Source organism: Sinocyclocheilus rhinocerous, unplaced genomic scaffold, assembly GCF_001515625.1.
Source record: "Sinocyclocheilus rhinocerous isolate Xijiao unplaced genomic scaffold, SAMN03320098_v1.1 scaffold222, whole genome shotgun sequence".
NCBI lineage: Eukaryota > Metazoa > Chordata > Actinopteri > Cypriniformes > Cyprinidae > Sinocyclocheilus > Sinocyclocheilus rhinocerous.
The window spans coordinates 1,275,418-1,303,285 of record NW_015625652.1 but is presented as its reverse complement, the minus strand read 5'-3'; the positions used below and the strand labels follow the sequence as shown (position 1 = coordinate 1,303,285).

At 36.8% G+C, this 27,868-nt stretch overlaps 4 protein-coding genes across 6 annotated transcripts in view; 1 reads left to right on the top strand and 3 right to left on the bottom strand.

Annotated features, from left to right (window-relative positions):
• The window catches only part of LOC107705391 (succinate-semialdehyde dehydrogenase, mitochondrial-like), a 7,054-nt gene extending 4,420 nt beyond the window's left edge, over window positions 1-2,634 (bottom strand). Inside the window, exons 1-4 of the mRNA XM_016508661.1 lie at window positions 2,223-2,634; window positions 1,210-1,293; window positions 939-1,109; window positions 710-826 (exon numbers count right to left, since the gene is read on the bottom strand). Of these exons, the coding sequence (XP_016364147.1) occupies window positions 710-826; window positions 939-1,109; window positions 1,210-1,293; window positions 2,223-2,510 (660 nt within the window). The 5' untranslated portion in view covers window positions 2,511-2,634. The remainder of the gene's footprint in view (window positions 1-709; window positions 827-938; window positions 1,110-1,209; window positions 1,294-2,222) is intronic.
• Window positions 2,635-5,341: 2,707 nt separating this feature from the next.
• LOC107705426 (elongator complex protein 6-like) lies at window positions 5,342-7,217 on the bottom strand. Of its 2 annotated transcripts, none has more exons than XM_016508719.1 (8): window positions 7,099-7,217; window positions 6,792-6,956; window positions 6,636-6,714; window positions 6,487-6,557; window positions 6,262-6,386; window positions 5,922-6,126; window positions 5,659-5,820; window positions 5,342-5,576 (listed from the first exon to the last, which is right to left on the bottom strand). In XM_016508719.1, exons 2-8 carry the CDS (start codon window positions 6,843-6,845, stop codon window positions 5,454-5,456), a joined length of 819 nt encoding a protein of 272 aa, XP_016364205.1. In that variant the 5' UTR covers window positions 6,846-6,956; window positions 7,099-7,217; the 3' UTR covers window positions 5,342-5,453. The 2 variants fall into 2 exon arrangements, with proteins under 2 accessions (XP_016364205.1, XP_016364215.1); XM_016508729.1 differs by having other exon boundaries at window positions 6,792-6,938.
• A 498-nt stretch (window positions 7,218-7,715) lies between these two features.
• On the bottom strand, window positions 7,716-13,096 carry LOC107705407 (GA-binding protein subunit beta-2-like). Of its 2 annotated transcripts, none has more exons than XM_016508686.1 (8): window positions 12,925-13,096; window positions 12,023-12,130; window positions 11,769-11,936; window positions 11,479-11,673; window positions 11,171-11,321; window positions 9,872-10,024; window positions 9,678-9,796; window positions 7,716-9,591 (listed from the first exon to the last, which is right to left on the bottom strand). In XM_016508686.1, the coding sequence occupies exons 2-8, from the start codon at window positions 12,128-12,130 to the stop codon at window positions 9,232-9,234; spliced, it is 1,254 nt and encodes a 417-aa protein (XP_016364172.1). In that variant the 5' UTR covers window positions 12,925-13,096; the 3' UTR covers window positions 7,716-9,231. The 2 variants fall into 2 exon arrangements, with proteins under 2 accessions (XP_016364172.1, XP_016364181.1); XM_016508695.1 differs by having other exon boundaries at window positions 9,872-10,021.
• Window positions 13,097-13,593: 497 nt separating this feature from the next.
• Window positions 13,594-24,189, top strand: LOC107705438 (CDC42 small effector protein 1). The gene is made up of 5 exons (XM_016508740.1): window positions 13,594-13,788; window positions 14,894-15,227; window positions 20,375-20,479; window positions 23,302-23,381; window positions 23,467-24,189. The coding sequence occupies exons 2-4, from the start codon at window positions 15,165-15,167 to the stop codon at window positions 23,368-23,370; spliced, it is 237 nt and encodes a 78-aa protein (XP_016364226.1). The 5' UTR covers window positions 13,594-13,788; window positions 14,894-15,164; the 3' UTR covers window positions 23,371-23,381; window positions 23,467-24,189.
• Window positions 24,190-27,868: the final 3,679 nt, after the last annotated feature.

Below are 27,868 nucleotides of genomic sequence, written 5' to 3'. Positions count from 1 at the left end.
ATTTATGTCCCCACTGGATGCAACAAATGCCTTGTTTATAATGGGTTTTAATGTTTTTGTCTCGTCACTCCGGCCGGGACACTGCACAGTATGGTAGGGGCGTAACATTTCCGTCAGACGCTTGAGGTATTCGGCCAATCACAACGCACTGGATAGCTGGCCAATCAGAGCACACCTCACTTTTCAGACCGATGAGCTTTGTAAAAATTTATGCGTTTCAGAAAGGCGGGGCATAGAGGAGAAACAATAATGTACAGTATGTGAAAAATAATGTGTTTTTTTAACCTTAAACCGCATAAACACATTTCATTACACCAAATACACAAAATAATGTTCTTTTTAGCAACATCATATGACCCCTTTAAATGTAAATGTAATTTATTCCTAATTAAAGCTGAATTTTCAGCATCATTACTCCAGTCTTTAGTGTGACATGATCCTTCAGAAATCATTCTTCTAATATGCTGATTTGGTGCTCAAGAAACATTTCTTAAAATTATCAATGTTGAAATCAGTTGTGCAGATTTTTGTTTTGTAACAATGTAAAAGTATGTCACTTTTAATTAATTTGATGAATCCCAGATTAATTATTTCTTTCAAAAAATAAAAATCTTACTGACTATACACTTTTGAATGGTAGTTAATCTACAAAGTTTGCCTGTCTTGCTAGAATGTCAAGTTAAGCAGGCTTTCATGGAAACAGACAGACCTCAGCAAGGGCCAGAGCAGAGAGAGGCGTATCCTCAGCCGGCTTCACCACCACAGTGCAGCCCACCGCCAGTGCTGCGCCCACCTTCCTGGTGATCATGGCACTGGGAAAATTCCACTGTGAAAAGGGAAAATTTGAAATCATAACTGGGAGCTGACAGTTTTACTTTAGCTCATTGACCCTATAGCCTGATGGTGTTATGTTATCAGAATGAAGGAGGAAGTCTCACAGGTGTAATGATGGAAGCCACTCCCACCGGCTGCTTGAGTAACAGGATTTTGCGGTCCTTGGCTGAAGGTGCGACAATATCTCCATACACACGTCTGGCCTCTTCAGAAAACCACTCCAGGAAGGAGGCAGAGTATGTCATCTCACCAATAGACTCCTTCATGGGCTTCCCCTGTACACACATTTGAGTTATAACCAATTCTAATATCTGAATCCTTGTAAACAGAAACATTAGATGTTGTATCCTGTATGTAATGGGTCAGAATACCTACACACTCTGCTGTGATCAACTTGGCAAGATCTTCCTTGTGCTGATTAATCAGATCAAACCATTTTCGTAATAAAATGCTTCTTTCCTGCAAAAGAGCACGTATTAATATATATATCAGAACTTCTGAACATAATGATTAAATACTTTTTCATTTAAATAATTACATTTTTTAATTTCATTTCATTGTAATTTCATAAACAGTTGTACCCCTTAATATTTTGGTGGAAAACTATTTTTTCAGTATTCTTTGATGAATAGAACGTTCAAAAGAACAGTATTTATTTAAAATCGTTTTGTTTTTTTTGTAACTTCAAAGCATTTTTGTCATTTTTTATTTATTTAATGCATCCTTGCTAAATAAAAGTATTATTCAGATCAAACCATTTCTGTAAAGAAATGCTTTTCCTGCAAAGAGCGTGCATTCATTTGTATATCATAACTTCTGAACATGAGGAATAAATACTTTATCATTTAAATAAATACTTATATAAGTATTTGTTTATCATTTTATTTCAGTTAATTTATCTTGAATACTTACCATTTTATTCAAATTGTAATGAATTGTAATTCGTTCAAATTATTTTTTCACATTACATTAATGATAATTGAGAGGGGAAACTTAATTGTCATGAAGATAATCACAATGTTCACAATGTAAAACAGCACTATGTAAATGGACTTAAATTACAAAACATACAGAATTTTGTTTATTTCAGGAAAAAAACTATATACTAAAAAGTGATCGATTGTAGAACTTTAGCTATAGTCATAAGAATGTAATACTAAGATTTTGCTCAAGTACCTTTGAGTGCCATGTAAATACCCTGGTATAAAAATCAAAGCACTATGGCATACCATCCGATATCAGATGTACCACCCCAGAACGTTTTTGAAACTGTAGTAAATATATGGCATATTGTAAATATGCTTAGTACATTCCAGTTAAAAATTAGATCTAATGCATGGAGATATGAATAACAGTCATGCACATTAAAAACATTCCCCTCATCTCACCTTGGCTGTGTGATTCTTCCACAGGTGAAACGCTTTGTATGCAGCATTGACAGCGTCTTGAGCTTCCATTGTACCGCAGTCTGACACCTTCGCGATCTCTTCTCCCGTGGCTGGGTCTAACACGGGGAACGTGGATGCAGCGGAGACCCAGCGCCCATCTATGAAGGCTCGAGTCCGCAGGAGCTGCGCTGACACATCGAGGCTGCACGGCCGCTGCAGCATGCTGGGTAGGCCAAAAAACACCTGCCGGAGAATACACCGACCTCTAGAGAGATATAAACTGCCCATGATAAGAACTGACAGGTCTAATAAAACCTAGATGTTCGTCAGCTGGTTGATGGATGCAAGAGTCTAATATCAAGCTCAGTCCAGTCCAGAAAAAAAGAGGGCGGTTGCTTTAAACACGCGATTACACGCGCTTTAAAGGGGTCATATGATGCTGCTAAAAAGAACATTATTTTGTGTATTTGATGTAATGAAATGTGTTTATGCGGTTGCGGTGGCGGCAACAACAATACTACAGCGAGGATAAAAGTTACGCCTTCTTTCTTTGCTTGAACATTTGGGCGGTGTTATGCAAATCTTCCCACATAGTGTGGTAGATATGTGGGGGCGTGTTCGAACGAGCCGTTTTAGGTAGGTGTGGCTAACTCTTAACTTTTATAAAGAATATCTCTTTGGATTTGAGACTTTAGTCTTTGCAACTTTACAGATCTTCTTTATGCACCAAGAGCTTGTAACACTCCAAAGAGAAAGGAAAAAATGAAATCGCATCATATGACCCCTTTAACAATTTTCTCCTTATTTACATTCTACTATTACTAACGACTGTTATACACACACACACACACACACACACATATGAAAATTCTATCTTAATTATCTTAATTAATTTCCGCGGTCACTCCAAAAACGCTAAAGACGGATTAACATAATAAGTAATAATAATAATAATTGTCCAGTTGATTGCGTGTTGCATAACTCTTTGCTTTTCACTCACTGCAGGAAACACAATCCGACTCGAGAGACGATTTGGTCGATGACGTCATCGCTTTGGGAACACCTTCGGTGTGACGAATGTCTGAAGCCCTTCTACCATCACGCCAATTCATTGGCCAAAAAGCGCTTAGCACCGCCCCCAAAGCGCACGGTAGGTGAGCTATATAGCGTGCTGCGCGCTATTTTCATCAGATTTCACTGATTTACAAAGGAAGCGCTATCAAGTTACGGAACGGCCGAGCATCGCAGCATCTCGTTCCCCTACTCGGGGAACCAAACCTTAGATAGCTAGAAGACCAAGGAAAGCGTCTGCTCAAGCGGATAAGACCCGGGAGCCAGGAGCCATCCCTACGTCCAGACTATAAAACTTGATAAATATGCTAGGAGAGGACCATCCTGCCGCAGCACAAACATCTTCTGACGAAGACCCTTTAAAGAAGGCCTGAGAAGAAGCCACTGCTCTTGTAGAATGAGCACGCACCCCTAGAGGCGAAGTCAAGCCACGCGCCTCATAGGCCAAAGAAATCGGGATCCCCGTAGCGCTCTTCGAGCGCTTGCACATGGCCCGGAGACAGCGAGAGAAAAGGAGAAAATTCCATTGACTCGCTCTCTAAACGCCTCGGCTCGCATGCGTCACCCCAAGCGACCGTCTCGTGCAGCGCCTCGGCAACCGGATATAATTGTTCATATATCTATTAAAATACTGATATTCTGGTCTATAACTCCTCCCCGAACTTCCCTCGGCCCTGTATCTTGGTCTCTCATTGGCTGTTGGTCATCGCCAATGTGTTTTTCAGTCAGAAATCACTGCACACTGCGTGATTGTGAATCGCTGACAGCTCCAGATATTTAGCATGACAAATATTTTGCGGGCGTCGGCGACGTGTTGGTGATTTCCTCAGATCGCGTCTTTGATAATTCACACTGCGTGATTGTCACTCGCGTGAACGAGCACCGATTTGCCTCCGATTTCGGGCATTTGTCGGCGATTTCGCAAAACCTGTCGGCGAGTGAAAAATCGGGCTAAAATCGTGCAGTGTGAACTCGGCATAACGTTACACTAGCGAAGTCCGATTCATGAATGAATCGTTTTTGAGTCGAATCTTTTCAAGGAATGAGTTGAACCTGTTAGAAAAACATCTAAATGATTCGTTCACGAATCCGAATCTCTCCAGAAGATAAACTTGCAGCAGCTAACATCTCGTGATTCAATAAAACAGACATAGTGAGTCAAGTTTACAATAAACAACTGTGCATTATAATGAAGGCTAAAACTGCACAGCATTTTTAGCTTTTTAAACAATATACTCCATCCTACACCAACTACGCACACATTTCCTATCATGCATGCCTATCAAAGACAATCAAACCATCAAACCAATCAGAGTAGGTATGGGGCGGAGCGACACGTGCAGCCCCGCCCCGATCTGCAGGCTGCAGCCGGGTATACTTGATCCGTACGGGTCCAGAGTAGAACCATATAACATGTCCGATTCGTAATGAGCCATGAACCGAACTGTTCAAAGGAACCGATTTGCGGAAATGAATCATAATGGATCACATAAAGGGAGTGTTTTAATCACAATACTGGCTTGTTCCAAACAAAAAAAGCACCACAGCGCCCTCTGTGACAACTTTACATAACAGGATACTGTTAATTCTTCTACAATCTACAAATATATTCTTAACGTATATATTTCAAGGTCATTTACAAATAAACCACTGATTAATCTACAGAGAATCTCATAATGTACCTTTAAGAAACTTTCATCTGGCATCAATATGTCTTAAGATTCCCTCGGTCTCCTCATAGGAGAAGAATAAAAACTTGTGAATTTGTCTTCAAACGTATGGTGAAATTGTATTTTAGCTCACATTCAGTGAGAAATCAAATATTATTTATAAGTATGGATTTTCCTTGAGCTCTTCTGTTTTTGTGTCTCTTTAAACAATGACATCAACTAGCATCATTGTTCCAGCTTTTGATGTACATGTATACATGCTGGTACTTTTACAAGCACCCATTATATTTATCTCAGTTATATAATATATATATATATATATATATATATATATATATATATAAGTTATCTCAGCAAGTAATGTAAACAAGTGAACAATCAACGGCAACTGGTGATGTATTAAATATATGTATTTATATAAAACAAACTAAATAATGACATTAGTTCAGTAAGAGATTCAATGTGAAAACTTATATATTCATTTGAAAACTTAGAGAACAGCACTAGAAGTCCCTCGAGCAAAAAACGATGCTCCTTTATCGTGAACTTTAAAGTGAAATATTTTTCGTTGGTTGTAGATGGTCTCTCCTCTCTGTCTCCACCAAACCTCCATCTAAAAAAACCCCCCAAAAATGTCAACTTAATTCAGAGCCATTTATTACAGAGTAAGCGTAAACTTAAACATGAAATTGCACCTGTCCATGTATGTCCCTGCAGTAGCCCGTGGGTAACCCCTCTACATGTAAAGCCAAGTTACACTGATGAACTAGTCCCCTCTGAAGCAGGTTTGATCCCTCTTCATCATCATCATCATCTGCATCCTCCTCCTCACATCTCACCAGAATTACCATATTTCCCTGGATATCAACAGACATTTATAGTTAATATATCATAATACAGTGTGAAACCAACTGCATCTGGCATTATTTCAGGCACTGACGCAAAAACACTGACTCACCTGCAACTCAGAGCACATGGTGGCTTGGCAGTAGAGGGTAAAGTCTAGTATTGCTCCAACACTAACACCTAAACTCAGGAGCACACTGAGATCATCTATGAGTAACACTGGAGGACCCCATGATTCACCAGCATCACCATCTCCACTCTGACGCATAGAACGTTCCACAAATCTGAACAGACCTTCCAGTCCAGCACCTGGGGACCTAGAAAAACGAAGCAAACAAACAAAAAAATGGCAAAGCACATTTTGTTCCTTATATATCTTTCATAACATTATAAGGAGGAGAAATAGAGATAAAATGTATGTAAACTATATTTTCATAACATACTATACGTGCCTGAGATAACTCAAAGGTTGTGTCTCATGACTGGTGTCCTCCTGTAATAAAACTCCAATAGAATCCTTCAGTCCTTCAAGAAACACGAGCTGACCCTTCTCTCTTGCCTGTGCCAGACTCACTCCCTGCACAAAAACATTACGATCAAGAAATATAAATGTCATCAATAAAATGTCTAATAAAAAAAAAAAACTGTCTAAATAGAGCAAGTTGATGTAAACATACCAGCCTCTGACCGACAGCACTGTAGTGACTGAAGGACTGCACAAGACCCAGAAAACACACCTTACAGCCAGCTGGAAATATCCAAGTTTAGAAAAATGATATATATATATATATATATATCTCCTCACTATAAACAACAGGTCACTTACCACGTAAATAGAAAGCCAAATAGTGTTGAATAAGGAATGATGCATTAGCTCGTCTGTCTGACACTAGGATAAAGTCACTCTACAAGTACAGAAAACATCGGTTAGACTCTATGACATCTAGTAAGTTACACCAAGCTTGTAAAGGGATGTAATTACCGATTTGAAACTGTCTGGAGTGGAATTGAGAATACTGTTCAATTCTGGAAACATGTTTGTGAGATAGAGATTAACTTTACTACAGTTGAGCAGGATATGCTGCTGTCTCCCCTCTATTTCTCCAGATCTTCTTCAGTATTTCTCATGCTGTTCAGAAAAACACCACTGTAAATGAAAGCAAAGCATTTAAAATGCATACATTCCTGTGTATATGTAGCGCAGTTAGCATGCTAAATTAATATTAGCGTTGCCTAAGTATTCAAAGTATCGAAAATACGAAGAGAACATTAAAATAATAATAACGTACCTGCACCGTCTGCAGTTACATCATTTTCTATTAAAATATATACAAATAAATATTTCACGCTTGCCTGTTATGCTAGTCAACGTGGGTACGGAAACCGCATAAAGACAATCTTTCCGAAAACGCGTTTTGGTAGAGAGGATTTTTTTTTTTTCTTAAATCAGTGAAAAAAATATTTAAAAATATTTTTTATTTATCCTTTAAAAAACTGGTAGATATACCCAACCTTAAAAAATATTTATTTTGACCAGAGATAAAAACGCTGCACGTGCACCACAGACAGGCCCAGATAGTGTTTCGTTATAAAAATATATGTAAAAAAATATATATACAAACAAGAAAACTCAGGGACAAACTGTTGATCTTTCACGATACATAACGTGTGCTTGGGCCTGCTTTTAGTTAGAACTCTAAGCATTTGCTTTCAACACACTGAAATAGAACAAGTAATTCTGCCTGTTAAACTTTACAACAAAAGTGTAACCATAACTTGCTTTAGGCCTAAAACTAATTTCAACAGATTATCAATGTTTTTACCTATAAAGCACTGCTGATGACATCTTATACAACAGAAATTCTAAATACATAAAAACTGAGAAAAATATAAGGGGAAAACATTGTCTTGACCACATGAATCACCCATAAAATAAATAGTATAATGTCCTCCAAAAATCTTAATATTCTTGGATTTAGATGGAAGAAAACTGTACATTTTCAAATAAGTTTTGCACAGCAATGGTAATGCAAGCCCTTGAAATTCAGTTCATGGAATGTTAATCATCAGCTGTGTACCTGGAAAACATGTCATAGATAATGCAAAACATTTTGTTCTATGCAAAGATAAGCTTTAGAACACTTGAGGTCTCGTTCCATTAAATTTCGTTCACATTTTAAACTTGACATACAACGACTGAACACAGCTGATGATATAACTTCACTCAAGGACTGACTGTAAAAGCTGTTAACATCTATAAACAAAGCAGCTGGGAAATTGTACAGGGAAAGTCAAAACAGGCACATGGACCAGACCGTGAAATGCAAGCAAAGACATGTTGCATGCTTTTTAGAGCACAAAACATTGAAATGCAAATCGTGATTCAGTGTCTAACAGAACAAAAGAAGAAAAAAGTGAAACAACCATTGCTCATTCTTGTACTCTGAATGGAGTAAATTATCTTTATAAACAGCTAAAAGTATTATAATACATGAAAGAGTCTGTTTTCTACGTAAATACATAGCTACTTTGATTATCACACCACCAGATGCCGATTGCATCAATAAGACATGCCTCACACTGCAGGAGCAGGTCAATGTTACACAAAGATGAATAATGTCTAGTATTGTTCTTTATATGATATACTGTTAACCTTCATTCTAAATGTTATGTCACTATTTTAGGAATGTTCTAAGTTCAAGTTAAGCTCTATTGACAGCATTTGCAATTACAATTTTGACGACCTTCAGTTGTTGTTGTTTTTTTAAAGAAACAAAAACCGTGGTTATAATACGGCACAACATTGAACCAGGCAAGAAACATTCAGCTAGTAAACCCAGAAATTTTTGCACAACATTTTCAAGGTTCACTGACTCTGAAAATCTTTTAAAAAGGCAGATTTTGCATCTCAAATAATAAATTTCTTACCAATTCATTAATGCAGGTGATTTAACAAAAATATCAGCTTCACCAGAACACTGTCCCAGTTTATTTTTATCGAAAGTGCATTACTATAACCACAACTTGCACTTTAAAAAAAATAAATAAATGATGTATATTGAACCCAGAACGTTCCTTTAAGTACACTATGGTGCATACTAACTGTATAGTATGCATTCGAGGTGCATAACGGGGCTTGATTGAAAAGCATTATCACTAAATCTTCCATAGCTTGCACTGCTGTATGTTAAAAAGACACGCCTAGTCTTCCAATTCTGTCAATCTGAGCAGCTCAGCATCGTTGTGGCCACCTAAATATAACTCATGCTACATCTTTGTTGAGGTTTGTACAGAAACTGAATGCTATGAGTAAAAAAAGGATAAAAACAAAAAGTTATGATTTACAATAAATAAACACAATGTCACACTCCAGGCACACAGAGTATGTAATTCCTGAGTGTTTGAGTCTTTTGGGTTCACTGCTACGGCGTGCCCTCGGAGGTGGCTGTGATATCTGCGGCTTCTACTAATGTTACTGTTTCTCCTGTCGTTGAGTCAAGGGGCTCCTCTTTAATGATGATGGCCCCTTCTGGCAACATGACAACTTCCTCTTCGCCAACCACCTCCTCCTCTTCCTCTTCCTCTTCCTGAAGCACCACTTCCTCTTGGGGCTCTGTGCTGGAGCCATTGGTCTGCCCGTTTGCAATGGCCTCTAGTTTAAGCCTGTACTGCTCAGCTTCCTGTTCCTTTCGTAGTAACTGCTGTCTGTACTCCTGGGCTTTTCTGTTTGCTTCCTTTAGTTGCTGTTCCAGTAGTTCCCGACTGTCCTTCTCAGTGGGCTCCTATAGAAAACCCCAAACAGTTTACTTTCAAATTGATTTAGCATTCCAAAAAGTAAGATTTAAATGGGAATCTCTGCTCGTCAGACCTTGTGTTTGACATCTGCATGGTTGACGGTTAATTCAAATTTCCGCTTCCGTGTTGGAACTGGTTTTGTGTCCTCTGTTATGATTTCTTCTGCAATCTGACCCGCTGGCACTGCAACCACTAAATATATACAGGCATGTTAGAATATAAATACTGCATCAAAGTCTGTAAACTATAAACTAGCAATCTACTCACTTTGCTGCCCCTGCATTGTGACAAAGAATTTCTGTCCCAGGTTGCCCTGTTGGTCGGTTACTATGGTGATGACTCTCTGGCCATCTTCCGCTACAAGATGCTGGATGGCAGAATCTACCGAATCAGCAGCAATCACACTCTCTGCAGCTCCTGCTGGGATATAGCAGCAGTTTGTTTGCAAAGGAGAAATACACAAATATTACATATAATACACATTTTCTATGTGCATTCAGTTCAAATAAAACATTACATAAAATAAAACTGGTTAATTAAATACTGCTGCAAAATGTCAATGTCAAAATGAACATTCAACAAGCACAAAATGCAAGAAAAATTGGCTTTAGTGATCAAATAAATGCCAGTTGGCTGGTACTTGTTAAGAGTTGTGATTCATAATTCATAACTGATTTGAATGTAAAGCGTAATTCAAATCAAAGTCACACAAACCTGCTAAAGAAACGTTGCACTTCATGCCTTGTCTAAGTTGTACCCACAAAAATCAACAGGTTTACAAAGAATGCCTAAAGTGTTTGTTTTGTTGTTGTTGTTAATCATGTGGCAAAAGTTTAATGTTCTTTATGTATCGTTAATGTTGTTGAAATTAGTCTCTTATTAAAAAAACCTGTATTATTGTGAAATAATATTACAATTAAAAATAGCTTTTCTATTTTAATATATTTTATTTCTAAATTCTTTATTTTTATATATTTAAAGTTCATTCCTATGATGGCAAAGCTGAATTTTCAGCAATTCTTTTCTTTGAGTCTTTTAGTCTTCAGTGTCACAATCTTTCAGAAACTTTTCTAATATGCTGATCTTGTGCTCAAGAAATATCTGTTATTATAATCAGTGTTGAAAACAGTTGTGCTGCTTAATATTTTTGTGTAAACTGTGATACTTTTTAAAGGATTGCTTAATGAATAGAAAGTTTAAAAAAAATTGTAACATTATAAATGTCTTTAATGTCAGTTATAATCAATGTAAAGTGTCCTTGTTTAAAAAAAAATTATAATTCCTTTCAAAATTTCTTACTGACCCCAGTCTTCTGAATGGATTGTGTAAGTGGAAAAAACTCCTTGCATTAAGCCAACAAATTAAATATACTAAGGCAAAGAAATTATGATTTATATGATTTTTGACAAGGCAGGTGGAGAGAACAGGTTGCCACAGCCATTATCATAGAGACAAAAACATATTTTTTTTCAATTAAAACTATGTAAAACAGAATTTCATCTCAGATAATTTTGCCATTTACTCATTACTGACAAGCATGGACACAAAATATAATGAAACTCATACCTGTGTTAGCCTTAGCATTAGTGAGAACAATATCAGAGAGATTGACCACTCCAGAGGAGGAGATGATGAACTGAGGGCTGGCGGTGGCGGGTGACGTGCTGCTTAGGATAGTCCTCTCTGGATTCATGTTCACTTGGTTCTGCATTCCCTCCTAGAATAACAAACAAACCATCAAGTTATGAGACTGCAGCCTTGATTTGGCCTATAAACGATTTTAAATACACAACGGTGAATTTTACATTATGTTTTGACAATGATATGATGACAATGATAATCAACACGTCATTAAAATGCAATCTCATTTTTACCTGTAACAATAGCATCAGCTCAGTGTTTCCTCGGTCCACTGCAATGTTAAAAGGTGTCTTGTCAAACTTGCTGAGGGCGTGAGTATCAGCGCCGTTTTTGATCAACAGCTCCACGACTCCCCTGTGCCCATGTTCCGCAGCCCAGTGCAGGGCGGTCATTTTCAGCATGTCTTTGGCATTGATGTCTGCTCCACTCTGTCCCAGATATAACAGATATTATATCTCAACTAAAAAGTCAATGTCAAAATCTAAAAAAAAACTCATGCTGTTCTGCTTTCATCAGTTATTACCTTGACCAACAATTCAACAATGCTTGAGTGGCCCTCTGCCGCAGCCATGTGGAGGGGGGTTCGATCGACTTTAGTGCGGGCATCTCTACTCACGCCGGCACGGAGAAGCACTTCAGCGGTGGAGTAGTGCCCGTATTGTGCAGCTAAATGAAGTGGTGAGGTTCCCAGCTAAAACATATTACCATCGTCATGTTATAGTAAAATGCAGATTATAAATTGCCGACAATAAGCATTGAGCAGCAAATACAACTCACCCAGTCTGTAGTAAAAGGAGCTCCATTGGCCATAAGTGACCTCACTTCATCATCCTGTCCTTTGCGTGCTGCCTCCAACAAACGCTTTCCCAAATCCACAAGCGACATCTAATCATACAAATAAGGTTTGAAGCATCAGAATATAGTTGATAGTGAAATGTTGCTTTATTTCTTGACAACCACGTTTACAACCATGAGGTGTTTAACCAGGTGCAGTTTTTCAAAGAAAATGTTCAAAAGATGGTTTCCATATATACAAACTGTATAGTGTATGACACTGTGGTTATATTAGTCATAAGACTTTATTCCATAAGGATCAAGTGTTTTTAAGTGCCAGGAAGCGGATGTGTACATTAATCTTCGACATTATCAATGACAGAACGGGAAATAGTCATCATTTTATAATAAGGCAAGTTCCGGGGGAAGTTGGTTCCATGCTTTTGTTGACAATATTACCGTGTGGCTGGACGGACATTTTCACAAACTTTCAGTCAGGTTTACTGTCAATTATATAGTGTTACTGTTTAAAAAACGGTTTGATTTCTATATCATAAGAAACATAATTAATATCGTAACCTTATTGGTTATTTTTAACGAGATTTTCGTAATACATATAGTATATATTTCAAACTATTTTTATGAGCAGGCTAATAATCTTACAAGTAGAGAACATATGACTAAAAGTGCAAATTTAACATGACAAGAAGTTTGAGCAAGTTGCGCTTAACTTTTTAAAGTCTTAAAACAAGTCCTCGTATTGTCATGTATTCGTCTGCAGTTACTATATCGCCAATACCATATCAAATATGTAATTAAAATATCTTTTTATGACAGTAACGTTACATCAAACTCCTGCAGTCAGTTGCTAGTAAACAGAATAAAGCAAAACCTCTGGTGCTCACCTCGCCAAAAATGTTTCCCGAAGACTTTTACTGTATTATAACACGCTAGATACGGTAAAAACCAGTCATATGCTTCGGTTATTTAATGCGATTTAGTGTTCTTTCATACTTTTCGATACTTTTTGAAAACAAAATAACATAGATGGGCTATTTGTCGTCAAAGATGGCGAACGAACGGTACCGGAAGTAGAAATATTTGATTGGTTCTTCTTTGGTAGTGTTTTTAAAGTTGAGGCGTTTGTAGCGCCCCCTACTGCATAACCAGTACATATGACGAGATCCTGACACCAGACGAAAAATGTATTGGCTAGCTCATCCATTCTCTGCTTTTGAAAACGAAGAGGTTTATGCAAATACATTTCCTCTAACTTGTTATTTTATTATTTTATTTAGGATAGGACTGCTGAGATTGCAAAATTCCCCAAAGTTCAAGATTAAAATCATATAAGACTTTTTATTGTAAATCCATCAAATATATAGTCCCGGGATTCTCAAATCTGGCCCACGAGATCCACTTTCCTGCAGAGTTTAGCTCTAACCCTAATCAAACACACCTGAGCATGCTAATCAATGTCTTCAGGATCATTAGAAAATCACAGGTAGGTGAGTTTGATCAGGATTGGAGCTAAACTCTGCAGCGCATTGGCCCTCCAGGGCAAGATTTGAGGAACCCTGATATAGTCTATATCTGTAGCCCGTTGGTGGCGCTGCTGGTCTCTGGAATGAAGTATTTCCTCATATTAATGGGGAAACTTCAACCACACCTCAGTGATCTGGGAAACACAGAGTCACTTCCACCCTCAGCTCTCCACACAAGAGTTACTTCACTCCAGCCGCTCACTGGGGCTCTCGTTTTCATCAAAGGTAAAGTTTTTCTTTCTATTTTAATTTATGCTAGAAAATAAAATAACTTTTCCGAGAATCGATTGAACTTTATTAATTCATTTGAGCCGCTAACATGGCCCGGGATCGGTCGAGCCGGTTTGTTGTGCCAAACTTTCAGTTGTAGTTGAGTTTGAATAGGACCAGCGCCTGTGTGCTTGAGTAATAAAGACGATAAAGATAAGCGATGGACGCTGATAGTCTAGTTAACTTCAGTCGGATGACTCTCGGACAACTTATTCATCGAAGTGCTGCGAGTTCAAACTAGTTGAGGAGAGGGAAAAAACTTTTTTTTTTTTTTAAACGTTTACACACTGTTTTATTGTTTTCCTGTTTGTTTTTTTCTGCTTTCGGCTGAGTGACTTGTTTCTTTGTAACGTTTGTAATCCATGTTTACTTGTTTACCGAATCCATTCTAGGTGTGTTTGAGTAGTCGTCATTGTAACGGGTTTGTTATTACACTGATTTTCCTGTAGTTGTAACGGCACTATAAAGTGAATTCAATGCCCAAGAAAGCGGCTGTCTCAAACAAGTGAACTGCCTTCCTAGACAGCATAAAGAGCCATACTGTCTAGTTAGGGAGTTCAACTCAAAGTTGAACACTGCCACAAAAATTAGTTTCTGTTAATATTTTTTATTTATTAAAAACTGCCATGTTAGTACTTCGTTTTTCGATATACCACTGTAATACCATGCTATTCATTGATTTTAATTGGGGCACCATATTAATACCAACATGAATATTTTAATCATTCAGCACAATTGTTAATTTCAAAGTACCATGGTATTACAATATGATGTATATGGTAATATGTAGTACTTCTTCATTACAAGCTGTTTTTGAAGTTAATTGGAGTACTATCATGTAATTGTTCAGTTCCATATTGTATATCTCAGTTCCAAAGAAAGAAGTTACAAGATGGTATTCCTTTTCTTTAATTTAAGATTTGCATCATTCATAATCAATGTCACTTACTGTTTTGTTTGCAGCATGTTAAATGTATAATATATGGTGTGCTTGGTATGATGGATTCAGGTCTACTTCATTACAAATAAAAAAATTTTTTTTCTTTCTTTCATTGAACAGATTCGTCTGTAACAGCTCTGCCTCGTATAAATCCCACAGTCCCACAGATTCAACTGGAAATCAGGGGCCCAGAATAACTGCGGGAATAAGGGGTCTTGTGTATATATACTTAAAGCAGAGACATCAACAAGGATTCTGTCAGTGATCAGGACGGAGGTTTTTGGACGAGCCACGGCTTATATCGCTGAGTGTTGAGGATTAGATTCTCTCTCTATCTTGTCTCTAAACGGCCTGCAAGGTGGCGAGAGAGAGGAGGGAACCCAACCGGTGCATGCCGGAGATGAGTGCGTTCTGGCATAAGATCGGCTGCTGCGTGGTAGCCAAACCTCCTCCGGTAAGTGTCTCATTTGGAGAGATTTATAGTTTTATTTCCCAGGCTTCCATCATAAGGAATCTACATGAATCACAGGTACTGTGATATCAGGCTTCTTTTGAGAACAACATCTGGACTAATTTCATCAATTAGGCATTCCCCGTGGCTCATGCAAGTTTTGTGTTTGCTAATCACGCAACGAATGACTCACGCTGGTCAAGGGCAGAAAAGAAACCTTTCAGCTGATGTGAATGTGACCCAGATAGTCTTAGGAGTTTGTCAGGAGTGCAAATGTGTTTTTGAGAGTGAAGCCAGACGTGAAACACAGATGGACAAAGAATGCTCTGTCATTGAACGGGCGAACGTGTAGAGGTATGGATCCAAACCACTTTGCATGTGAGGGAAGTCTGATAAATGTGCCCACACATGCATATTTCATTTATCAAGAATATACTCTACAGTTCAAAAGTTTGGGGTCAGTAAGATTTTTTTTTAAATAACTTTTATTTGGCAAGGATGCATTAAAGGGGTCATATGATGCTGCTAAAAAGAACATTATGTTGTGTATTTGGTGTAATGAAATGTGTTTATGCGGTTTAAAGTTAAAAAAACACATTATTTTCCACATACTGTACATTATTGTTTCTCCTCTATGCCCCGCCTTTCTGAAACGCGTCGATTTTTACAAAGCTCATCGTTCTGAAAAAGCGAGGTGTGCTGTGATTGGCCAGCTATTCAGTGCGTTGTGATTGGCCGAATACCTCAAGCATGTGACGGAAATGTTACGTTTGTCATTGATCAGTGGAGGAAAGACATCGTCCATGGAACACAAGTCATTTTGGGTAAGTATCTGTAATATGACAAACTGTCAAACTAAATGTGTTAACGCGTCTCTGTTTTTAAGCTATTGGTTTTTCTTTCCAGGTAATAATTTTTGGTACCTAGAGCAGACATTTTGTTGGTTAGCCAAAAAAAAGTTTATGTATGTAAATAAAATGTTCCCTTTAGATTTGGAGAATGTTCCCTTAAAGGGGTCATATGATGCTGTTAAAAAGAACATTATTTTGTGTATTTGGTGTGATGAAATGTGTTTAGGCGATTTAAAGTAAAAAAACCACATTATTTTCCACATACTGTACATTATTGTTTCTCCTCTATGCCCCGCCTTTTTGAAACGCGTCGATTTTTACAAAGCTCATCGGTCTGAAAAAGCGAGGTGTGCTGTGATTGGCTAGCTATTCAGTGCGTTGTGATTGGCCGAATACCTCAAGCGTGTGACGGAAATGTTACGCCCCTCACCATACTGTTGATGCCGTGTCCGGCCGGAGCGACGAGACATAAACATTAAAACCCATTACAAACGAGGCATTTGTTGCATCCAGTGGGGACATAATTACTGATTATAATGACTTATACTGTCTTTTTACGAGTTGCGTTGCATCGCGCCGCGTAAACATAAAACTCTGTCTGCATTTGTGATCGGAGAAATGACAAACAACAAGTGCTACTCTACTGCCCAAAACTCACGTTTGAATCATCAGTGGCAACGAAAATCACAGCGGCCTAGCATGAGGGGAAGCCCCGGCTTAGCGTGCGCTGAGGCCGGGATAAAGTGAGCTGAGGCCGAGCTAGAGTAAGCTGAGGCCGGGCTAGCGTGAGCGGAAGTCCCGGCTTAGCGTGAGCTGAGGCCAGGCTAGAGTGAGCTGAGGAGGCGGGGTCGAGAACGGCGCGCCCGGCGGATGCGACGAATGAGAACCACATGTGACGACCCCGGGCTGGACTCCGCTTTGTCCATGGTGAAAGTTGATGTAGTTTCGCTTTCACAACGAAGCACACAGCATCTTCAGGACATGGCTGCAGCGTCAACAATACTACAGCGAGAATAAAAGTTACGCCTTCTTTCTTTGTGTGAACATTTGGGCGGCGTTATGCAAATTTTCCCAGATCGTGACGTAGGTATGTGGGGGCGTGTTAGAACGAGCCGTTTTAGGTAGGCGTGGCTGACTCTTAACTTTTATAAAGAATATCTCTTTGGTTTTGAGACTTTTTAGTGTTTGCAACTTTACAGATCTTCTTTATGCACCAAGAGCTTGTAACACTCCAAAGAGAAAGGAAAAATTGAAATCGCATCATATGACCCCTTTAAATTGATCAAACACAACATTATGAACATTTATAACGTTGCAAAAGATTTCTATTTCAAATAAATGCTGTTCTTTCAACTTTCAGTTCATTAAAATCCAGAAAAAAATGGTTTCCACAAAAACACTGTTTCCGACATTTATTAATAAGAAATGTTTAAGCATAAAATCAGCTTATTAAAATGTTTTCTAAAGGATCATGTGACACTGAAGACTGGAGTAATGTCGAATATATTGAAATGCAAAACGGTTGTTTCGAATTGTAATAATATTTTGTGTTTTAGATCCAATAATTGCAGCCTTGGTGAGTATAAGAGACTTCTTTTAAGATATAAAAAAAAAAAATTTTACCGACCCCAAACTTTTGAACAGTAGTGTATCATGTGATTATTCTTTTTTAAGCTCAACCAAAAAATAAAAATTGTCATCATTTACTCCCCCTCATGTTGTTCCTAAACTGTATGACTGACTTTCTAAATTGGAACATAATAGAAGTTTAACATGTTGACTCTTAAACTTCATACAATGAAATTAGTGACCACCATCTGTCAGACTCCAAAACAAAGGAAAAAGGCACTATAAAAGTACTGCATATGACTCGCATACTATATCTTCCTATACTGTATTCATACCATCATCGTCGTCATCATCATATATACTTTATTTGTCCCTTTTAAGGGAAATTTGTTTTGGGCAATACAGGTAAAAATATCTTGTATCTTGTATAATTGTATTATAGGAATACTATACTATAAGTTTTCTAAAGCCATATGAAGTTGCTTTTGTCTAAAATTGTTGTTTTTGTAGCTCTCAAATCTCATTCATGTTTGTGCATATTCAAATGTGGCACCACAAAATGCGTTTTACAATGTTTGACCTCAAAAGTTACTGATTCTTGCATATCTTGATCATGATGTGGCAAGTTTGAAAAGCAGTTTTATTTGAATAATGACTTAAATATCGGTCTGTTCCTCACACAAAACAATTGCATGGCTTTTAAAGACTTTGAATATAGAGCATGAGTCATATGGATCTCTTTATGGTGCTTTTATGATTCTTTTTTGCGCATAACAGTCCCTGGCGGTCTACTTTCATTTAATTGGAAAATCCCAAGTTTGGACGTTCAGACATTCTGCTAAACATCACCTTTTGTATTGCATGAGCAAAAGGAAGTCAGAGTTTGCTAAATGATAGCAAAAATGTATTTTGGGTTGGACTTTCCCTTTAATATTCCTGTAAGTAAAAGAATCATGTTTATGTTTCTAGAATAGCTTTGCATATTTGACAAATTAGTGGTTTAATTCAGTCTTTGTTAGTCAGTTTGTTTTCATCTGGATTGAGGTTCTGAGCCAATGATGAGTGACCCAGGTTTACCATGGTCTCCTGTAACAATGACAGGGGGTTCTGAAGGGAAGCTGGCTCCTCCGAGCTGGGAGTGCTCATTCTTTTCCTCCCTCCTTCCTCTTATTATTTTTAGGTTCTTGTTTGTTCTATTGTTGGGTGGGGGGTGAGGTCAGACAGCAGTGGGCATCTGTAACAGACCAATGCTACTTTCCAGTGCAAGAGCAATTTTCTTCAACTGATTTAGATCAAATTATTGTTTAAAGTGTCTCCTTACATCAGAGAAGGTGATAAGGACTAAAGCATGTGCCAAGGGTTTGCTATGATATGGGCCATTGACTATACAAAGATTATGAAAGTAAACACCTTCAAGGATGTCTGGAGTTACATAAGACATGTTGCATTCGAAAAACTAAATTTAACTTGTAACTGTTTTCAACCTGAAAGCTTGGTCCAGAGCAGAAAAATACAAAGAGCTTTCTTTCTTTCTTTCTAAATAATAATAAATATAATATTCTTTCTAAATAATAATTAATGGCAATATATCTAATGAACACTTTGAGGTAAAATCTTGAATTAAAGATATAAAAGGTACATAGTTTAACAACAGTAAGAAATAATAAAAACAATCAAATGTACATGGTTTAACAACAAGCAATAATAAAAACAGTAAGAATAGTGTTTTTGTTTATAATTTATTATTGCTATTATTGTTATTCATAAGCTAGAAAACCTTTTATTCTCAAATGGTACCTCAAAGTGCCCAAGAGATTTGTCGTATTGACTAATTGTTTTAAATAGAAAGAGTATTACCACTATTTATATAATAATATAATATAGTATAATAAAATATATGATAATGTTAAAAAATTATAATCGTTATTTTTAACAACATACATAAATTACAAAGAAATATTTATAGTCCTATTTTATGTAAAATTGTACCTCATATTTTTCATTAGATTTGTCGTATGGACGATTATTTAATTATATTGAGCTTATTGCTATAATTTAGAAAGAAGTAACTATTTATGTAATAATAATCTTGACATTAAAAACATTATTATTATTATTAGTGATAGTAATTTTAACACCAACCAAACGATCTGAATACTGACATCAAATAAACTCTGGTCTGTTTCAAAAACTAGTGTAAGATTTTAGGTAAGTCTAGAAGATATATTTGATGATTGACAATATAAATCCAGTGCTATATGTTGTGTAAAATGCACTTTGTTCACTCTGGACAGACAAGTAATGGCTCGTATGCCAACACCCCTGCTATGGCACATGATCTCATCAAATAATTATTCTGGTTGTTGATACAAGGTTTTTTTTTTTTTTTTACTTATATAATCTCGGACTACTCTACTGCATAGTTATGGGAAACAAAGAAAAGAAACTGTGAACTGTACAACAATTAGGGATTTTTAGGAACTCTATGAAGAATCCTGCTAATCTTCAGGATGCATCCAGGAATAGATTCCATAGGGAAATATTAGTGTAATATCACCCAGGCACTGGTGTGGTTGTTGTATGGTCACATGACAGGCTTCTTTGAGCTCACTCTCTACACTTAGATTTTCAACACCTTTGGATTACGTCATGCTGTTTCACCAATCTGCCAATCAAGTGCTTTGCATCTTTATGCTGGACCTTTGTCAGTTTAAGCCTCTATGTTCACAGAAGAAGAAACGGAGGAGAATTGACCGCAGCATGATCGGAGAGCCCACAAACTTCGTTCATCTGACACACATAGGCTCTGGTGAAATGGCAGACGGCATGCAACCGGTAAGACATGTTTTATTACGTTGGTACAGTGGGACTCTCATTTTAATGTTTATGGCATGGCTATAATTAATTTACAATGACAGAACAAATGCTTTTGCATGCATTCTTTACTAAACCTCTGAGTAATACAGGATATTGTATTGTATGTGTATACACATATTAAAAATCCAAAGAAGGATGCTGGGATTTTTGTAAAAATATACCTGGCACCCACTACCAGACCTTTTGGAAATCCCTGTTGTTTTTCTTTTGCCCTCTTTCCCTTTTAATTTTGCTCTCAAATCTGCTGCACCTGCCAGTTGTCTGAACAAGTCATGTTTAAAGGGGTAGTTCACCCAAAAATAAAAATTCTGTCATTATTTACTTACCTTCATGTCGTTCCAAACCCGTAAGACCTTTGTTCATCTTCAAAACACACATTAAGATTTTTTTTTATGAAATCAAAGAGTTTTCTGACCGTGCAAGAGAACAATTGTTGAATGAAGTCGTTATTTTTGTTTTCTTTGCGCACAAAGTATTTTCATAGCTTCATAGAATTACGGTTGAACCACTGATGTCACATGGACGATTTTAACGATGTCCTTACTACCTTTCTGGCCTTGAACGTGGTAGTTCCCTTACTTTCCATGCAGGGTCAGAAAGCTTTTGAGTTTCATCAAAAATATCTTAATTTGTGTTCTGAAGATGAACGAAGGTCTTACAGGTTTGGAACGACATGAGAGTGAGTAATTGATGACAGAATTTTCATTTTTGGGTGAACTATCCCTTTAAATGCTCGACGTGAATGTTGACGGTTCCCCGATTAAGTGGTCAGCCTGTGCCGAACCTTTTTTTTTTTTTTCAGTCTTTTTTCTTTATAATAATAAATATTTTTAAATAAAATAAAAAATAATAATAATTATTATTAGTAGTAGTAGTAAAAATAACAAAAATATTATCTTTACTATTATGTAAAGACTTCATAAATCTCAAGACTATAAATGTATTATAATAATTGGTTTTAATTTATAATTTATTAATTTCAATTTTTTTTAGTTTGTAAAACATTAACAAACATTTTAATTTTATAATAATACTGCTACTACTACTAATAATAATATTTATTATGATGATGTAAAGGTATTCTAAAGTGTCAAATTTAACAAATCAAATGCATGTTTGAGTAAGGTAGACATGCTGCGTGTGTAAGATGTGATCTTAGCTCATGTTCATTGGGCTGTTGTGTTGTCAAATAAGAAGGCGAGGCGTTACCTAATCCTGCAGCTCACGGAGGGACTGAATACCTGGGCAGAATCAAGCAGACTAGAACTTGCTCAGAGGAATGTTGGCAGGCGGCCCGTCAGGGACAGAATAGAGCTCTTTAAATGAGGAAATGTTCGTCAAGGTCTTTGCAGTGGTCACTGATTGATTTTTAAGTGGCAATCTATAGCTTCATGTGTGGTTTGCAAAATGTACAGCTCTTAGTGGAGTCAACACCTTTTTAAGAAATGAGCTTTTTAGTCAGTGGTGGCTTTAATAGTTTTATCAAAGCAAAAGCTGGACCTGTTAACAATGCAGCGCTGATAGCTGAAACTTCCAGTGATAAGCGGTATTGGTTGATATCAGCCTTTCATAGTCCATGTGATGAACACAGGTGACCGACCCGCTGGCTTTTCCCTTGTGGTTCTGTTCTTTTGTGTCATGCTGGGAAGTTGTGTATAGAATGACCCAGTGAAATGGACTTCCTCCTCGTTCTGCTGTGAGAAGCAGTGTTCCTGAGACACATGATGTAATAATGGGTGTGACGCTGTGAAGAGCTCTGTGTGTGTGTGTGTGAAACAGGCTTGTTGTTGCATGGATTTTTTTTTCAGCCCCACCTCTTGAAGTGTGAATTTATTTTACAGTTTATACATCATGCAGCAATCCAGTCTTTCTATTTAATGAACACTATTCCATATAAAAAACTTAATTTGCAGAGATGACACTCCTTATTTTCAAATTGATTATTATTATTATTATTGTTGTTGTTGTAGTTGTTGTATTAATATTAATTCTATTATTATTACTGAATATTATTGTTATTATTATAGTATGTAATGACTAAAAAAATATAATATGATGATGTTGATGACATTATTAGTAGTAGTCATGTTTGCCATATAAAGTATTTATTGTGTAAATACTAGTACTAAAATTATATTTAATTAACAAATTATTATTAATATTATTAATTAATAAATAGTTGTTTGTTGTTGCTCTATTAATGTTATTATTATAATTTAAAAGTAATAAGTAAAGAAATATTATAGTAACGGTAATATGGTGGTGATATTAGTAGTAGTAATTTTTAAGTACTAAAATTTTATTTAATTTACATATTATATTTAAATTGTATTTATTATTGCTATTATATATAATTATAAATAATATTAAAATAATGTAATGATATTATATTATTAAATATAAATAATATCATCATTACTATTACTCTAATGATTTTTAATTTTTACTTATTTTTTACTTGTGTGTGTGTGTATATATTATTCTTATAATTCAGTGCTTCTTTAATAGCAGTAATATTCAATAAATGCTCTTTTGTTTGACTTAGAAGGAAGTTTTGAAGTCTGAAAGTTAGTTTTTCCCCCCTAGTATATCAGATTATTTGACCTCACTTGAAGTTTGAAATTTTACTTTATGACCACTTTAAGACTTGGATCATATCAATGGAAATCTTACTGGACTACTAAAAGTATAGTTGTGTTTGTTAAAGTGGACTTATTGTTAATAATTGTGCATGTTTTTCCATGCCAATAACCTGATTGTGTCACTTTTTCTTTTTGCAGTCTGGCCCAATGCAGGAACAAATGAGATCCAAAGTGCCTCATGCTAATGGACGAAACAGCTTGTTATAGCCTCTTCACCAGTGAGTATGAACACACACCTTCCTCTTCCACTCCATCCTCTCACATGCACTCATATTTAACCACAGACCTTCATCTGTTCCCCAGACTTTCATTTTTTTCCCTCAAAGCTCCGTAAAGTGTCCTCAGCAGAACCTGTCCAGCTAGCAGCACTGCACCAATGAGGAGGAGATAAAGAGCAGATCCCGATCACAAAAACGACAACCTCCTTGCTGCAGCTACCAACATGGACGCCACCTCTGCAGGTTTTTTATCTTTTGGATCCTCTGGAATGTCTGAGGAGACCCCCCCCACTACTCTAAGACTGTTATTAAATTGGGACCGGATTGTATGAGAACGCCTGACAAAGAGTGTGAATGTGTGACGTGTGCGTTTGAGACACTGCCTGTGCTTGCTGTGGAAGAGGACAGGCTCTTGTCGCTTTAACACAGGGGACTATTTGACTGCCTTCCCAAAGTTATAACTGGCATGTTTGTCATAGTCTGTCGTTGATAAGGATGTGCGCAAGTGTGTGTTTGCTTTTGTTTTGTAATGGAAATATATGTGCACCTATACCATTATAGTGTCTCCAACTGCTTGTCATTAACAGTTGCACAAATTAGTGTATTATACAAAGCCCTCTGGTATGTGTATAGTAGAAAGATATAGTATGAAAATGTCTTTTTTTTTTATGTCCGCATGTTTGATATTGCATGAACAAATAATGCGTAATGGCCTTAATAACTCTAAAGGAATAGTTTTAAAAATTCCTAAAATAAAAATACTCATTCACCAAGTCATTTCAAACACACACACTCTTAAAAATAAAGGTGCTTCAGGATGCCATAGAAGAACCTTTTTGTCTAAATGGTTCCATAAAGAACCTTTAACATCTGAAGAGCCTTTCTGTTTCACAAAAGGTTCTTTGTGGCAAATGAAGGGTCTTCAGATTATAAAAAGGTAAGAAAGAGATGGTTCTTTAAAGAACCTTTGACTGAATGGTTCTTTGTGGAAGCAAAAATGGTTCTTCTATGGCATCGCTGTGAATAACCTTTTAAGCACCCTTATTTTTAAGAGTAGGCCTATACGTTTTTTTCTGATTATTAGTACAACATCAATGCATAGTGATATAATGTATAAGCTATAAAAAAATCCAAAAGGGCACCATAATGGTGGTCCATATTCAAAGTTTTCTGAAGTTTTACATTTGCTTTATGTGAGGAACAGACCAAATTTATGTCATTATTCACTGATAATCGTCCCCTCAAGTGAACTGTTAACATGAGAACTGCATGCTACAGGAATATTTAGTCAATAATCTGGAAAGCAATAATACGGCTTCAAGACCACTTGGATTTTTGAGGACCATATTTGGTGCTTTTTTTTATTATTAGAATTTTTTGGAGAGTGTCTAACAGGCACTACATTGTAAAAAATCTGCATGAAAATTCTTCAAAAAATTCTCCACTGTAAAAAAAAAAAAAAAAAAAAGTTTGAAATGACATGAGGGTTGAGTAAATGATTTTTATTTTAGGTGAATTATTCCTTTAATCCTTAAGTATTAAAAAAAGGCTATTATCTGATTATCTGAGTGGAGACTTTGAACGGCGGCTTCCTGCCAGCAGCGAGCCACTGCCCTTTGTCATTTAAAGATCACATTCACACATCAAGCTCCACCCCACACCAGCTCAAACACACGCTCTCTGTTTCCAGTCCTCACACACGGCGCCATGATTAAATCACTGATTTACACACACACTTTGTATACTTTACTCTGTACTTTGTTTTTGAATGCAGCTCAATGTAGCACAAAGTTGGGCTGAAATGTTAAACACGATGTTTTTGCTTAGAATTGTGATGTTTTATTTCAAAGGCATTGCTTTGCAAGATCCCAAACTGTAATTTACTTTGTGTTTGCTGTAATTTGTTGGGAAATGTCATAGGAAAAAATGTGCGTCGCGAACGCTTTCAGATTGTGCATGTTGCTTTTGAATGTTTTAGAGTATTTTTTTTAGTGGGAATGCATTTCATTCTTAGCTGACAGTATAGAGAAACATGCAGATGTTTGCATCTCCGCCAAAGATCTCGACAGCTCCCTTAACTTAATTATACATGTTGCTTGCAGATTTTCTCACTTTTTGGTTTTATGTGACTGTTTGCCCATTTTTTAAGCATCTGTCTTATTTTTTAAAGCCATAATTTTTGTGCCAAGCACTCATTAGGCTCTTTTTGTCTTTAATGCTTTTCTTTTTATTCTTTACTTTAAGTCTATTAGTCCAACTGATTGATTTTGTTTAAGTGGGAGCAGTAATAGTGTTCTGTTCATATGGCATGGTGTTATGTTGTTGATGAATCCTTTTGTGTTTTGGTTTGTAACAATACAGTTGTACAAAAAGCAAACTGTTGTTTGTTTTAATTGAGATATAGATAGTAATATTATCTAAAGCGTATAAAAAAAAAAAGCTCTCGGTATAATTTGAATTTATATGAACCAAATCTTTAAAAAAAAAATTTATTTATTTTTACTGTAAGTAACATTATCATTTTACTTTGCTCTTTGCTTTGTGTTTGCATGACTATAATAGAAACTCTAATTCATATTTTTCTAATTCAATTTTGAGGGAAAAAAAACTAGTCAGGAATTGCAAGATGTAAAACTCAGAATTCTGACTTTGTAACTGAATTCTAAGTTTACATCCCACAATATTTTTTTTTCTGCCATGGAATAAAAAATAAAAAAGATAATTGTGACACTTTCTTTTTCTTACAATTCTGACTTTTTCTCAGAATTGCGAGAGGAAAAAGTCCAAATTGCCGTTTTTATTCTGTGACGGAAACAAGCTTCCATGGCTGGAAAAAGGTGCGCAGGTGCTTTTACAGTTTAGATGCTCTTAACTAATACAATAAATATGGATTTAAAGGGGTCATATGATGCGATTTCAATTTTTCCTTTCTCTTTGGAGTGTTACAAGCTCTTGGTGCATAAAGAAGATCTGTAAAGTTGCAAAGACTAAAGTCTCAAATCCAAAGAGATATTCTTTATAGAAGTTAAGAGTCAGCCACACCTACCTAAAACGGCTCGTTCTAACACGCCCCCACATGTCTACCTCACTATCTGGGAAGATTTGCATAACGCCGCCCTAATGTTCACGCAAAGAAAGAAGGCGTAACTTTTATTCTCGCTGTAGTATTGTTGTTGCCGCCGCCATGTCGTGAAGGCGCTGTGTGCTTCGTTGTGAAAGCGAAACTACTTTGTTTGGTCTTCCAAAAGAGGACGATATCTGCTTCGTCATGCCTGGAGCTGATCCGTGCTGGTCGCTGAGGAAATACTACAACTTTGCGCTGTGGATCGCCGGATCGGCTTTCACCGTGGCCGAAGCGGAGTCCAGCCCGGGGTCGTCACATGTGGTTGCCGCAAGCCTCCTTCGTCGAATCCGCCGGCCGCGCCGTTCTCAAGCCTGTCGCCTCTCCTCCTCGCTTTTCAGACCGATGAGCTTTGTAAAAAATCGAGGCGTTTCAGAAAGGCAGGGCATAGAGGAGAAACAATAATGTACAGTATGTGGAAAATAATGTGTTTTTTGAACGTTAAACCGCATAAACACATTTCATTACACCAAATACACAAAATAATGTTCTTTTTACCAACATCATATGACCCCTTTAAACAGGATTTTCTTATTACTGTAAATATGTCCAGGACTTTTAGTGAGGGCTGTTCCTTGACTTGGTGTTTTGTTTTTCTTGCCATGCATGTTTGTACAAACATAAGCCTTAAATTTATGGGCGAAGAAATCAAAGCTGATCCCTAAAGCATGTTTTAACATCTACTGTTACAGTCATTAGTAAAGCAGCTCACGGAACACTACGTGAAAGTTGCGCAAGACAACTACAAAAACAAACAATGGACCTTTGGCACAAAGATTATTTAGGCCTCAGACCGGTACAGAGCACATTGCATTTTAATTTCCTTTTTCTCACAATGGCTTGAAAAACAGTAAAATAGGCCGTCAGGGACTGATTGTGTCCACGTTTTGAGATATTTCAGTTGCTTACATTTACTGAACATACCTCCTTATTTTGAATAGGGTGTTTTAAGTATCCAGAAAACAAAAATGAAATATATATTTTTTTACATTGAATTCTAATGCAAAGATTTATTTTTGTGGCAACAATTCAATAGGTTAATGTGTAAATCAGTTCCGTTAAAGTACATTTAAGTTAAATTACCATTCTGTAGTTCATTCAAGTGAATTATTCGCTTCGATAAACCCAACAAGCACTTTAGTTTCTACTAAACGTTGTTGACTTTCATAACCCATCATCTGGCACATACAGCATTACAACAGGAATCTGTTACTTAACCTTCCAGTAGTTCTCGCTCTGTTCCTGTTTGTGATTTCAATGCATAAAGAAAAATGTTTCACCTCTCAGCTACCTCACTTCCTCCCTCTGCCAGAGCTGGTTTCCTGAAAGGTGCAGGAATGTTTCCATGGCGACTCTCAAAAAAAAA